This window comes from Arabidopsis lyrata, assembly GCF_000004255.2.
Source record: "Arabidopsis lyrata subsp. lyrata unplaced genomic scaffold ARALYscaffold_4, whole genome shotgun sequence".
Lineage (NCBI taxonomy): Eukaryota > Viridiplantae > Streptophyta > Magnoliopsida > Brassicales > Brassicaceae > Arabidopsis > Arabidopsis lyrata.
In genome coordinates, this window is record NW_003302552.1 from 22111092 (window position 1) to 22126797 (window position 15706).

Sequence of the window (15706 nt, forward strand, 5' to 3'; positions counted from 1 at the left end):
TAAAAGTGTGTTGACTTGACAGTAGTTGCTTTCGTGTATTTTCTCAACTTTAAATGATTGTAACACTTCATAGCTTCCTCCTCCTCCGCCGAGCATGTAAATCTCTGAACCAGTAGAGACAACAGTTGAGCAATTAGGATGTGGGTAAGGAAACGAGGGAAGTGGTATCAGTTTATGTTTAGGAGTTTGACAAAGTATGAAAACCAGCTAGGGTTATGGTTGCTATTAAGTTTTAAGCAGACATAGAGGCACCTCTTGGTTTTTAGGATGCGGAATCGTGCGGCTTCGAGATCAGGCGAAGCGATGAGTGATCTGAAACTCTTGGATACGAGAGATAGAATTGGATCGTGGGTTCTTGAGACACGAGACAGACAGTTGAGAACAACGTCGTATGGTAAAGCCGAAAACGACTTCGGAGAAATTTCCTCGTCTTTTTTTGTTTTTTTGTCATTGTTCTCATGCCTTGGGATGGAAGGTTTAATCTAGGGTTTCTGAGCGCCAAATATATATGAGAGCTTTTACCCTAAAACTAATTAAAGAATTACATACGAAATTATAATGAATATTTTTTTTATATATAGCAAAATTCTACAACATCCATTGATCATTGATCCAAATGTAGGAACTTCATTGGGCATGATCACTGAAGATGGGAACCGGGATTTGTGACGATGGAGTCTCGAATATCTCTGTTTCCAGATCTCATAAACGGCTACTTTCATATTGAACAATGTTTTGTAAGAATTTTAGCAGTTTCGAGTCATAATCAAGAACAGAGAGAAACAATTGAGGTAAGAGCGCATGTAAAGAATATTATCTGATTAATGAGAAAGAATGTTAAATTATACTGTATATACAAGAGATATAAAATCTTAACGGACTACAAATTTTTCCAACTCCACTAAATGTCACTATTCATTAACAATCGTAATATAAGTTTGCCTCTGATGCTTTAATCTTGGATTGAAATTGTTATCATAGTGAGCTTATGGTGTTAGCAGTTATTTCATAAAAAAGATTTGATATGTTATTTTCAATCTCTCTGTTTGTAGTGAATTGTCTCTCTTCTTGGACTCTGTTTCTAATCTCTTGGCAAATTCCCCTAAAACAGGTTCTGTTTCTGCGTTACCTTTTTATGATTCTACCTTAGTTTCATTATATAGGGCATTATATAAGCTCTCTCTACAAGACACAGTATATTCCATGCTCGATAAGCATTTCATTGTTTGCTCTGTTACCATGATCTGATGTTTTGTCGAAGAAACACTCCATGCAAGAACCAATTTGAACTCTTAACAGGCATACATACTTAGCTATATCATGATCTTAAGCGGAATGGTCAACTATTGGGAACAGAGACATGTCCCTTTTTTCTACTCTCCATTGCTATAATACATAAGTTCTTGACTTGTAGTTTGACCTAAGTGCAAGCCGGAAGTTTGACCGCCGGTAAATACCTTGAGACGAACTGCGACGCCAGTTCTTGGAAATCCCCATCTTCAGTTCCATCTTGAAGTAAATGTTCTTCTTCCCACACACCATCCAAATTACTCGGTTCCATCGTATATTCATTGTTATGCGCAAGATCAAAAGGCGGTGGCTGCATTTGTTGTGGCGATTGTAGAGGAAAACGCTGAAATGTTGAAAGAAGAGCTTGAACATGAGCAAGCTCTGCTTGTAGATTCATCACCTAAATACACACACAGTCTTGCTTGTAAGTTTCTATATATATAATCACTTGTGTTATAAAAGATGGTTCTCATGAAGGACCTGGTGTTGAAGAGAGAAGAGATGGCCAACAGAGCCATAGACAGGATCACGAAGCCTTGCCATGGCCTCGTGACAGAGCGTGACGACTGCATCAAGTCGCTTGTGCAAAGGCAATCTCAGTAACATCTTAGAGGCATTGCTGGCTCCAAACACTTTGTGAACCGCTGCAAATCTCGCAGTTCCTTGATCTGCATCGAAATAAGGAGCGAAAACGCACCCTTTCACACACTTTCTCCTCAAGAACTTGCACGCCCCGCATGGTCCTTCCCCTCCTCCTCTTCCACCGCCGTTCAAGTTTGCGGTCATCATCATCAAGTTAAAAAAAGAGAGAGGAAGAGAGGAAGAGAGGAAGAGATATATAGAGAGAAGGAGATTATTTACATCAGGCTAATTCGATGAACTAATTTCAACATTTATAATAAATGAAAAGTGTTTGGGTTTTGACTATCAATGTAAGTTTCTGTATACTATTGAATGATCGGCCGCTTATTTATTCATTTCATACTCTTTTTTATTTTTTGGTCTTTACGTGAATACTACTCATGTATACTATAATTCTAATATATCTTCGTATGAACAATTAATATGGGTTCCAAAATTCGATGTTATAAATGATCTCGGCTAACATGTTATAGATATTTAGTGTATGAGTTAAACCAAACAAAAGCATAGCAAAGACAATTATTCACAAGATTATATAATCAGTTGAAATATATGTTATAAAGATCTACACGCAATGATGAAGATCAATATCAAATTGCACATACCACGTGTGATCGATTTCATATAGCTAAAATGCAGATACATAACCTTAAACCCCTTTGCTTTTTTTTCTTCAAAAATTACGTACATGTATTCTAGCCCTAGCGGCCCCTCCCCATGCACATTTCTTTTCATGCTATCACATCTCTCTTGTCACACTCACTCTCTTTCTTTACGTATACATCTGTGCATATATATATATATATATATATATATCAGCATATGGACAGATTTGAGTTTGTGTATAGATATCCCCACATGAACTCATAGACATGGAAAATGTAGGAAGGAGAGATCATGAAATGTCTGATTCAGACCATAACCCTATATATAACAGCATATCATCAGGAGGGTTGGTTTAAACCGGACTGCGACAAACGTACGTAGCGGATGAACAATTGACACTGAAACACACATAAACACAAAAACCATGTAAGTATCAATAAGTTTATAGCATTTGTAAGTAAGTGAGACAAGACAGCTTAATAATATCTCTCTTCTCCATTCTCCACTATCACAATCACGGTCAAAGTGATTAGTATACGTGCAGAGAGATTTGAAAATCCAAACCTTCTTTATTTCCTCTTCTTCCTTTTGTTTCTGTTCGACCCGACATAACTCACTTTCGATCTAGTCTTCACTTTTTAGTGTTTCTAAAATTTTTTTTAATTTAATGAGAAATTTCATTTTAGTGCAGGAATTTCTAACAAAAAAATCAAGAAACTCTTCCATACGATTAACAAATAAAGGTAGCTCAACAAATCAGCAAAACCTCGATATAAACCGGTTCTAAATACAAGGGTTTTTAAATACTATTAATCAAAACTAGTTTCGAACCAAACCAAACTCACCTAGCAAAGTTCAAAAAAATTTCAAGAAATTTAAAATCCATTTCTATCAACCATGCAGGAAAAAAGAATGTGTAAAAAGGAAACAGTGAAAAGGACGCGCTTGAATGCGGCGAGTGAGGAAACTTAATTGTTCTCAACGAATTTTCAGTCAAAGAGGCGAACAGAATCGACGGTTGCGATCGAAGGAGAAACCGCTTGTACGCGTTGCTTCTCAGATCACTACACAAAACAAGCCACGTCGTAAGATCTAGACACGTGGCATAACTCACATCCTCTATGACTTCACTGACCCATGGACCTAAAAGCATTCAGTCACTTACCTCACCATCCCTTCTCTAATAGTGAGCCTATAAAAAACCTTTTTATTGCATCTATGGTCTAACACTTGTATTGCATCTGATTGGTTTGAAGTTTGAACACTCGTAATTTGACAAGATAGTAGTCTAAGTATACGGATTTTTACCAACCAGACATTTTTGCAAAACCACTTTTACATTCAGTTAACAATCCCTCAAAAATATATACAAAAATCACATCATACCAAAGTTCTTTTAGTTAAAAATTTATATGCATGCTGCTTTATTCTAAAAGATACATACATTAGTGACATGTTTAAAATAGATCATCCAAAATAACTTGTTAACCGAATAATTTAAGATTAACCATTAGTTAACATATATAGAGAGAGAGATTATGATAGTCGAACTTGTGGCCCTAAGCTAAACAAAAAACTACCTTACATTGATCTAAAATATTCCTTACTAATATGGTTTGAGGTATTCGATATCTAGTAGTACTTAAGTGATCCGCCGATGCTCAATGGTTCTTCTTCTGCCCGGACTTGAGACATTATATTGTTTTTATCTGATTGGTTTTGAGGATTCTCAAATATTGAATTCAACGTAGAAAATGTTTTAAAAGACATCTTCAGCATCCATAATACTAGATTCATAAACGTAATTAATAGTAAGTAGGAAAGCGGAGCGTTGGAGAAGAGAATCGCGCCGTTCGGCTCCTTGTCTGCTAATCCATCAATCTCTTTACTCTATTCTACATATCGTTAGCCACCACTTCCAGCCCCTTCAACTCTCAAATGTTTTAGTTTAACGCCCCAAACTTTCTTATTTCGAACATGCACAAAATTTCCGTTTTTTTATTTTTTTATAACAATTACACACTATAAACTCTTTTTTTTCATTGATCATTAGTACAATTTACTTAAAGGATCTCTTCAAATCTTTCTGTTGTACATATATAGTCATACTTTTATTTTTCTACATTATCATTATAAAGGCCCATAAATTCTGATGACGTACTGCGAAATAAATAATAAGGAATTTTGAGATTTGACCAAAATATTGTCGAATTTGAACTGGCGACCAGATCTATAGATCGAAACTGTCTTACGTCTAATATACAACCACTGTCTGAAAATTATCCGACCAGGGGCCAAACAAATTAAGTTTCATTCTATAGTTTTAAGAAATTAAGTAATTATGAATTCTATATAGTACATGATTTCTTGCCAGTTAGCCATTTATTATTTTCCATCAATTGGACTTAAACTGATCTCATATGTATGCGTGTGCGTGTGTTTTTGTGTTTGTGGTTACATAAACAAGTTATAAGAATATTGGGATTGTGTTTATATAATTTAATAATTACTGTATAATTTAGTTAAACATATACAAAATTTCAAATCTATATTTAATTCAAGGCAACATTTCTACTTTTAAGGAATCATTTGTCAGTTTATGAAACACGGAGACGAATCACTAATCGACTAAGTCGGTTGGCCTTAATTACTTAACGTGTAACAATGGAAACTTTAACAATTCATTCCGAATACATATTGAATTAGTATTAGGCTATTAGCTAGATTTTCAATTCCTGATGACTTATTCTAAAAGGCTACATGTACATGTTTTGGAGCAAAAGTTTCATTGTAACCCATATTTGTTTGAAACGATCGAAAAACTTAGTCCGATACATATATTTTACGATAAATTCTTACAAATAATTACCAAGAAAAAAAATACAGTTTATAGCTGCTATGAGTAAGTGACCAACCGGGTCAAGATACACTAAGTAGATTGTATTGTACTGATAACATTTGCTAAAACATTAAGCATATTTAATAAAAGATTAGTATAATTGTGTCATCAGCTCCCACTTAAACTCTTAAATCAATCGCTGTGCCTTGTTTTTTGGCGACACCGTATAATTTTCTAATAATATTTTTGAGTAGATATTGACCGGTGGATTTTAGAGTTCAAAGGAATAATAATAGGGTACATATGAGTTAAATAACGCATGTGTGAATATACAAATTTTAAATTACGTCTATTAAATTGTAAGACAGATCAGATATATATAATCCTTATATTCCTTACCAAATTCGACGAGAATGTTAGATTTAGGGCTTGACTGCACGAGTGGAAGAAAAAGTTTCATCAACAAAAGAAACAAAAGCAAAGTGATAAATGATAATTTAATACAGAATTAACTACATAATGGGCCAGTATAATATAAAGAAACAACCTAAGTGAACTAAAATAATTTATGTTTGATCGAAAATGGTCGATCATTCTGTACATATATCCCCAAGATTTGAGGTACCATGTCACTTCCACATCCTACACTATCTCATCTCTAATTTATTACGCTATTATATAACTCGACGATGTTTATGACTAATCAATCACTAAAAAAAAAGAATATAATTTATTATAGCAAGAATTGTCTTTTGCCTCATGCATTCATGCCCAAAACAAATTTTATGGTCGACCATATTTTTACCTAAATCTAAAAATTGAATATGAAACTCTCAAGTTCAAGAGCTTTTCATTTATTTTTCCTTTATTTACTTTAACACTAAAATTATACTCCATCTATTCTTTATAGTTTGATGTTTTAATTTTTTATCTTGTTCCACAAAGATTGATGTTTTGTAGAAACATCATTATTACTTTCATTTGAATCCAATAGAGGAGGAGAGAAATAGTAAAAAATAATAATAAAAAATATAAATTTTACTTTTTGTAAAAATCCAAAACATCATTCTTTGAAAAACAGAGAGTATTATTTTTGTTATTACAACCAATTTCATTTTTTTTTTACTTATAAAATGGAAGATATTACACATTTAAGATTTGATATACGCGTGGAGACAATGAGGAAGCAAAGAGGCGTTACAAATAACTTTCAAAGGGAACGGCGCGTGGGGCCCACGTGAAGAATGACGTCATTTGTTTCTTTGATCTTTCACTCGCTAGGCAGTTACAATCATTATTGCCATGTGTACCTTTCTTATTGGTACACGTAACTACGTTTTGTTTCCATTGCAAACCGAGAAATTTAGACATATTGCCTCCCGGTTCACTCTGATCTCGTTTCTTAACCGGAATCGTATTCATAAAGTTGTAATTATCGAAGGGAAACGTGAATTACTAAATGAAAACATGAATAAATATGGGAATGATTGCTTTAACGTGGTTAATCCTCTTTTTATAAAAGATAAGTTGGCCATCGAGTCATTCATTCTCTAAGCGTAACTAACTAACAATTTCAACACTACGATTTTTTTCTTATAAATTTCCTTAAAAAGGCATTTCATCAATTACGTATACGCTTTTGCATTTTTCTTCTGATAATACAAATTATGGAAAATCGAAATCATTGCCTATCAAACTTGGGAAGAAATTATACTATTTTCTTAATGGTTACAGCCTAATTTAATGAGTTGGACGTCAAGTCATAGTTTAAAAACTTATTGTAAGGATATAAAATGTTTTTATTTATCCATCTTGTACGTAATTAAATTCGTGAGATATCTCAAACAATTACAAATCACATGTAAATTCATAGCAAATAAAGAGAAAACAAGAAATTTATTTTTCTTGGAAAATAATTTTTTTATCACGAGATGTTCCAAGGGATACAGAAAATCAAACAATTTTTCCCTTTTATTCATCTTTTAATTTATAAATAATATAATTATGTAGTTAAAGATTATGAAAAGGAATAATAGAAGAGGCTTATCGCATGTTTGCTTCACGCAAACAACTAAATGTGAGAGAGAAAGAGAAAATAGAGAGAGATCGTTTGTTTTTTGTTAGCTTTGTCGTCGCGTGGCTTTAAAGACTTTTCTTCTCTGTACTCTCCTCTTACCAAACCCTAATTCTCCTCTCTTGATTCCCTTTTCTCAAATCTTCCTCTCTTCTTCAAATTACAACACCAAACATAATCTCCATATTTTTTTCTCGACAAATTTAAACCCTAAACACAATAGAGAGGGAGATAGAGTAACAACTCGTTAATTGTGGGGTGGCCGGTCATGAGCGGTGGTGGGAACACAGTCACTGCCGTGGGAGGCGGAGGTGGTGGTTGTGGTGGAGGAGGCAGCACTGGGGGAGGAGGAAGTAGTGGCGGTGGTGGTGGTGGGCCATGTGGTGCTTGTAAGTTTCTAAGGAGGAAGTGTGTGCCGGGATGTATATTTGCACCCTACTTTGACTCCGAGCAAGGCTCGGCTTATTTTGCGGCGGTGCATAAAGTGTTCGGAGCCAGTAACGTCTCGAAGCTTCTCTTACACATACCGGTTCATCGAAGGTCCGATGCTGTCGTAACAATTTGCTATGAAGCTCAGGCTAGGATAAGGGATCCTATCTATGGTTGCGTCGCTCACATCTTTGCTCTTCAGCAACAGGTAATTAATTAAGTAATTTATTATACTTTTTGTTAATAGTAAAATGCGTTGGAAATCACTATATGTGAAGCATACTACTAATCGACTTAAACTAACCACAAACTATTTTGATGACAGTTACAATTTTGTTTTCCTTTCCAAAGTAGCAAATTTCGGTTTCGTTTGGGAATGATCTATAATTTTAAACTCATGCAAATTCGTTTTAGTATGAACAATTTTTTTGTGGTGTGCATGAAATGAAATCGAGTTTTTCCGAGAGTTTGTCACTTTCTTGAGCTTTCTTGGTTTTGCAGTTTTTTACTTTGAGTATAAAGGAAAAAAAAAGCATGGTTGTCTAGTTGATTACTTATGAGATCTTTTAATTTAATGTATTATGCAATTATATAAAAATGATACGGTCGTGACAAGTCCCATTGCAAAATTATGGAATTTTGTTTTGCTGGTTTTCGGGAATTGGTCGGGTACAATTTTCTGTGTTGAAACGTATATAACCAAAATATTTTTTTCACTAGCTAAAAATTTCTTTCTTATGAAAGGTGAAAATAAATAATTTTTGTAGGGGTATAATTTTTTTTTTCTTTTTTTTTTTCTTCGGATTTATTAACTTTTAACTATGTAATAAGGGGTTGAATCTTATATGATGCGTGTCACTGTTTATGTTAAACTTTACGTAATTTGTGGCCTAACAACCTTAACAAATCGAACATGCATTAACAAATCAACCATTTCTGAAGGCTAAAGTTAATCAAGCTAGGTGAATAAAAAATCTAAGTGCTTAAACTTTTAGAAATGTGAAAAATACATGAAATCAGAATTTTAAAAATAGCTCAAAATAAAAAATAAAAAATAAAACTATTTTTAGGATAATTAAGCTATCACGTTAAGCGTATACAAACTACTACTGTAAGAGATGGAGATTTCAATGATCCAATTAACTGTATAATATTTGCAATAAAAGCCATTAATCGCATTCTTACGTAATTACAAGAAAACTACAGGTTTAGTCCTTAAACCTATATTTACATATCATGCTAAAACAGTAAAACTTTATCTAATTCGTAAAATGTATACATAGGTGGTGAACCTACAGGCAGAAGTTTCTTACTTACAAGCCCATTTGGCATCACTAGAGCTACCTCAACCGCAAACGCGGCCACAGCCTATGCCGCAACCGCTCTTTTTTACTCCTCCTCCGCCTCTTGCCATAACTGATTTACCTGCATCAGTCTCACCCTTACCCTCAACCTACGATTTAGCATCCATCTTCGATCAAACGACGTCTTCTTCGGCGTGGGCCACGCAACAACGAAGATTCATTGACCCACGTCACCAATACGGTGTATCATCGTCGTCTTCTTCTGTCGCCGCGGGGCTCGGTGGTGGAAACAGTCAGGACCTTCAAGCATTAGCACATGAACTCCTCCATAGACAAGGATCTCCTCCACCGGCCACTACAGACGATTCGCCGTCTCGAACTATGTCTAGATGAGTTGGTTTTGATCAAATACATCTCCCCCTTTGTTATTAGGAAAATTAAATTACTACTCAATAAGATTTAATTTTCTTGAAATGTTGTAAGGAATATTGATTATAAATTTTCTAACATTTAAATTTGTATTACTACTGTATTTTCCCTTCGTTTTCTGACGAGTATTTCTTCTTTGCCTTTAATTTTTTCACTAATGTTACGTATTAAGTTTGAATGTACGTAAATATATCCTCAGTCATACGTTTCCTATATCTTCATAATTTCGCCTCTGGCATTTTCTCGCAAGGCCCTTTCGTTAGTGTGGGCATTATCGACCTTCAATTTTTAATTTTTTTTTTCCCAAGCCTTTTTGAATCCTTCAAATTTAAAACCCCACAAAATATGTGCGTCGTTATGAAGAAAAGTAAATTACAGGGTTCGCAATTTATTTAAATCTTCGTTCTTTCTTGAATATAAACCATTTTTGTTGAGAAATAATGTTTACATTTCAACAAAAAAGAGAGTAAATTACAGAGTTATAAACTTATAACATAGATAATAAATTAAAGGATGAATTACACATACATCAACATTTGCAAAGAGCGCAATGACAAATTAATCTGAAGAAGTGAATTTACACTATGCTTCTCGGCAAAAATCCTTACTCACTAACAGATTTATGTTTCTGTTATATTCTTTCTTCATATGAGAGAATTCCACGGGATTGGATTCACCAGTATCAATTTAAGTTGTATTGTGTTGTTTTGTATTTTGTTATTTGTTAATGGTCTCTCTCTTTGTTGATGCTACATCATTCGTACTCGTCCTACATTCTATTGGGCCTGGACCTAGGCTTAGGCCAGTTTTAATACTCTCCTAATGGATTTGGTTGAGCTTTATAAAGGTCTTTTTTTGGTTCAACTAATTGACTTTAGCAAATTGAGCTATGTAACATTATTTTTCTAACTGCGATTTCAAACGAAAAACCTTTATCTAAAAGAAAAAAAAAACTCCAACAAAATAGACTTCTTATATGTTAAAGATATACCTACGAAATTGTCATTTGGTATATATATATATATATATATAAGAGTGTACATGTCGTATGATAATCTTCACGGGCATGATGGGTAATTATCTAAAATAAAATTGGTAGTGGATATTTTTCAAGATTCTAAAATCCTGGTGAGGATGTTTTAACGCTGTTGTACAGTACTTGTATAAGTGTTTGAAATTTTTTGGTCTTGACGATTTTAGTGTAATCGATCAAAATTAAGTTTTACTAAAGAGACATATGTAAATAGTTTTTAAATTATAGTCAAACACTCTAAAATCAAACATAAAAGAAAAGTAAGAAACCAAAGAAAAACCGTCGATTAATCGTAGACGTATAGATTGCAATGTCTGGGGAATGGAATGTCATTTGGTAATATATAAGTTGAAATTTCAACTTAAATTAACAAATCAATGGTATTTTAATGCTTAAAATCAATGTTTTAGTACGCGCGTATACATGACAGGAAATTTCAATTGATTTATAGAAAGGAGCTCGTGTACGTGGGATTCGTTTATAAAATCTATATGAATAAGCCGAAGAAAAGGTGAAGCGTTTTTTTTAATTCATATAGATATAGTTATATAGAAAGCTACCTAGTTATTAGTTAACTATATATATATATATATATAATACTGTTAATTTCGTTATCGAACTCACTTTTTATTTTCTTATTTCGTTTCATGCACGATATTTTAATATTACGCGATATCAAAAGCAATCATTTTGTTGCATATTATCAAATTCTTACAAGATTATAATAACAAAGCTTGCACTTCCTTACATGTCGGAGCTCCCTCCTGTAAAATATTTGCATCTATAAATCGGGACATAATATAAAATGTACTTTTATCTCCATATTTGCATAGATTGATTTTTTTGTATAACTTTGACTCTCTCTCTCTCTCTCCGTTTGTTATTGTGATAGTTAATTGATATTAACATTTCAACTATTTATGTTTATTACAAATTTATTTTTCATAATCTCTACAAAACTATCATAAACTTAAGTACTTAAAAAAAAGACTTGAATATTTTAGCCACTACAATAAAAGTTTACAAAATAATATAACAAGTATATCCATTCTCTGATTCTTTTTCTGAAGAAAAGAATCATCAGTTTTTGTAAGCCAATAAACTAGTTTATTTGTACCAGTGAAGTAGTATTAACTACTAACCAATTAACCGAAATAATTTTTTTTTTTTGAAACTTACAGATATGGTTGTAATCGTGATACTACTTTCGTCCCATGTATTCAATTTTGGTCATGCATGCGGAGGGTTTTAAAAAATTGATTTGGCCATCTATTTCATCAAAATACACTTATCTTTTTGGTCAACCGTCTTCAAACACTCCACAGTTAAACGTGCTTGAAATAGAGCAATTTCATGATAAATGTCTTTCTGAAAAGTGATTGTTGGAACCATGTCAGTGAGGACAAAACACCGCGAAATATCATGTTGTGATTTGTATGGTCGGTAAACAAATCCTTAAAGTCTCCTATACATAGCAAACCAACCGTCGGACGTAAATCTTTGTTTTTCAAAAGACTATCGTGGTAATTACTTTTTGAAATAACTTATCAAACAAAATTTCAACAATTATAACTACATATATAGATACATTTTCATTTTCGTTCATCATTCGTTTTTTTCAGCTCGTTCATCATCCGTTTTTATATTATTTTTTTAATAATTTGAACATTAGTTTTCTTCTATTAAAAATATATTGCAAATGAATAAAATGTTGTAGGAGAACAGAGGATTGTTTCTACCATCGATTTAATCATTTAAATAAGTAATTAAGAACCATAATCAACGCCCGCAGAACATAAACAAATATTAATAAGAAGATTATGGTTGTAATTTAGCTTAATTAAATAGTCCAAATGCGTCGTGCTTTGATGCTTAAGTTGATGTTAAGAGAATCGTTGACATTTTGGCACCGAGTTCTCGAGGCATATGCTCGTTTCAAAAGAAGATAAAAGATAATTCTTAATTAATAATTCTAACTAAATCGCTGTCCACCACATGACAACCTCGGTCCTCGGCTGTGGTCCATTCTTTTTACCTTACGTTTTTTTATTTCAATATATAAATAATCTTGGGTGGTTCGTATAATTACAGAGATAGTGGATCAATTATCTTGATTTCAGAGGTTAAATTGTTTCGTAGATAGAAAAAAAAAGGAACTTTCCAATAGAGTTAAGTCTCGGGAGATTATGGAAAAGTATACAAGATTTAAACGAACGATAATAAGGTGATGATAAACACCAACTTGATTGTTAGGTTAGAAAATGACATTTAGTAATATCTTGTTATAAATAATTCAATAGATGACTATATCTTTTGTCTTTCTACATATAGCAATAAAGAAATTGTCTATTGCCACTTTAATATTCAAATAATTCGATCGTTATATGTCCTTACGCTAGAGTGCCTTTTCATATACGAGTTATATATTACATGACATAAGGCCACATATCCAAAAGCAAAGCATATATGACAAATTCCGATGTGGATTTACGAAGTAGATATATTGGGTACCAAAAACTGCATCGAGCTATGTTTGGTTTTTGTCTAAATTACACGTCCGTCCTTATCTATCATTAATCAACCATTAACTTTTTCATTTCCACTTGTCTGAATATATATTTTATATTTATATATTTCCTACAATATTTATAATTTTTTTTTTTGATAAAAATCAATATTTATAAATTTTTGCCAAAACAAAACGGTACAAAGTTTCTAATATACCTTGCCAATAATTATTAACAAAACACTGCATGCAAATGCGTATGTTTTTTTTTCGTTTTCTTACGAAATTATTTCATTTTTAGAGACTACATATATACGTAATTATAGACTAAAATTTAAGACTACACATTTTTCTAATAAGAAAATAATTAGACCAAGAAAAACAAATGCCTCTCCTTTTTTCCATCAAAATAAAATATACTTATAAATGGATACTGGTCTTTGATTTAGCAATATGGAAATACGAAAATATTAGTTTACTCTCTTTATATAATTCGATACAGTTATGCTGTATTGGTTTAGTATTTTTTTTTTTGACATCTCTGTATTGGTTTATTAAAACACAGAGTTAAGAGACAATACACACAACAATCCGTAGCTTTTTGAAAATATTAACTGGTTATGACTTATATGGTCAATTACATCCCAAATAAATTAACACAGATTAAAATTCGATTTTATAGTGGAAATAATTTGATTTGCATCTTCATTTAAAGCTATCTCAATTTGATTTAAATAATATCTTTATAGAGAATAGGAAAAAGTAAGATATGAACATTAATGAGCATATGCAATTCACTGAGCTAAGAGATTATACACACAAGAGTCCAAATGTCTAGTTATTCTCAAGTTTCTTGATATCAACAAGGAAAAAGGGTTACATAACATGTTAATTAGGCTTTAGTGAGTAATGATCCAAGTGAATTAATGGTTGCAGATTTTGTTTTTCGAAGAGTAATTAGTGTAGAATATCTTAACATGGGTTTCAGAGCCACATGGCCCCTCCTGATTGGATATCAAGTGAAGACAAAAAAACGTGAGATGCGAGTGGGTAGTCCGATGTCAACCCACCCGGATAGGATCGGGTCGGGTGTCAGCGGGATCCGCGGGGGATGGGTGGGAAAGGGAAGAATCACGCCCACACGTCCTGGTTTCAGATTCAACCTACATCTCTCTCTTCTTCCCATGCGGTCAAACACATACATTACTCTTCCCTCTCTCTCTCTTCGTGATTACTAAATTACACGAGCAATATATGAATTCGTATTCTATATTAACTCAGTGTAGTGTGATCTAAGATACCTCATACATATATAACTTCTTTCCTTTTGTATATGGAATAGCAAAAGAAAAAAATACAAATAAATTTTGTTTGGATTTTTATCGGGTGATCGCCGAAACGTCCCTAGATCAATGACATATGTTCATGGACGTTATGATGAAAAAATGGGATTAACATTATTAACATTATAGTTGTATATATATACACTGAGGAATTTGCTCAATGTTGTTCCCCAATCATCATATCTATAATACCTTGTTTGTTTTATCATCTTGATTGATATTGTTTTATATATCATGTTTATTATGTGGAATATAATCAAGAAGAAAACAAAAGCAAAGGACCTTTTGGTAGACATTATGAAACTTGTAAGTGATGTGTATAGTAATATATACTCCCTCCGTTTCATATTAAAGTCGTTTTACCATTTGAATGTTGTTTCAAAATAAGTGTCGTTTTGTGTTTTCAATACAGACGTTTAGTAAAATTTTCAGTTTTGTCCATACTAATTTAATGTATTGACCAATAAAAAAATAATAAAATTTATAGATAATGGATAACACAGAAAATTTAATTGTTTTCTTAATATGTGTGCAAAAACCTTAAACGACATTTATTATGAAACAGAGAGAGTATATATGTATACATAATTTTATACGTGGACGCCGTATTATTAATATATAATCCGACATAATTAATGAATCACATACAAATAGTAAGCTAGATATACATTAAAAAGAACAAAACTCATTTAATTTAGAGATTGTAATTTATAATGCTGGTCTAACTGCCCAACGTTTAACAAGCTTCATGAAACTTTCGGTATAATATCCAACATTAATTAAGTACTATCCGGTAATGAAATTAACATTTATTAAATCTCCACTTTATTAAGCATGGTAGAATCATAATCGAATCCAGAGCTGTTTATATAGGTATGTAACAGCGATTCGTTTTTTTCTTTTTTCTTTTTGCATATAGAATTAATTGAGATTCTTTCTTATCACAGCCTCAATTATTTATTTAGTTATATATATACATGATTCTAAACATTTGTACAAAAAAGCATTTATATAAGACAAATAAAGTCGAAAACAAGAAAGTAATGAGAAGTGGACTGTCAAACACTTTTTGAGATGTCTTGTCCGGGAGAATGTTACATTGGTGGGGTGAGAACAAGAACTGAAGAAGCTTACATATTTTGGGAAATTTGACGATTTTGACATATTTTAAGGTAATCATTTTGAGTGGTGAATTTTTGTTAAAAACCACC

General features: G+C 32.5%; 2 protein-coding genes across 2 annotated transcripts; one reads left to right on the forward strand and one right to left on the reverse strand.

Moving 5' to 3' along the window:
• Window positions 1–1202: 1202 nt before the first annotated feature.
• Window positions 1203–2682, reverse strand: LOC9318078 (LOB domain-containing protein 19). Its single transcript, XM_002881966.2, has 2 exons — window positions 1771–2682; window positions 1203–1690 (listed from the first exon to the last, which is right to left on the reverse strand). Exons 1-2 carry the CDS (start codon window positions 2080–2082, stop codon window positions 1421–1423), a joined length of 582 nt encoding a protein of 193 aa, XP_002882012.2. The 5' UTR covers window positions 2083–2682; the 3' UTR covers window positions 1203–1420.
• A 4726-nt stretch (window positions 2683–7408) lies between these two features.
• On the forward strand, window positions 7409–9759 carry LOC9318079 (LOB domain-containing protein 18). Its single transcript, XM_021027174.1, has 2 exons — window positions 7409–8088; window positions 9164–9759. Exons 1-2 carry the CDS (start codon window positions 7720–7722, stop codon window positions 9575–9577), a joined length of 783 nt encoding a protein of 260 aa, XP_020882833.1. The 5' UTR covers window positions 7409–7719; the 3' UTR covers window positions 9578–9759.
• The last annotated feature ends 5947 nt before the right edge of the window (window positions 9760–15706 follow it).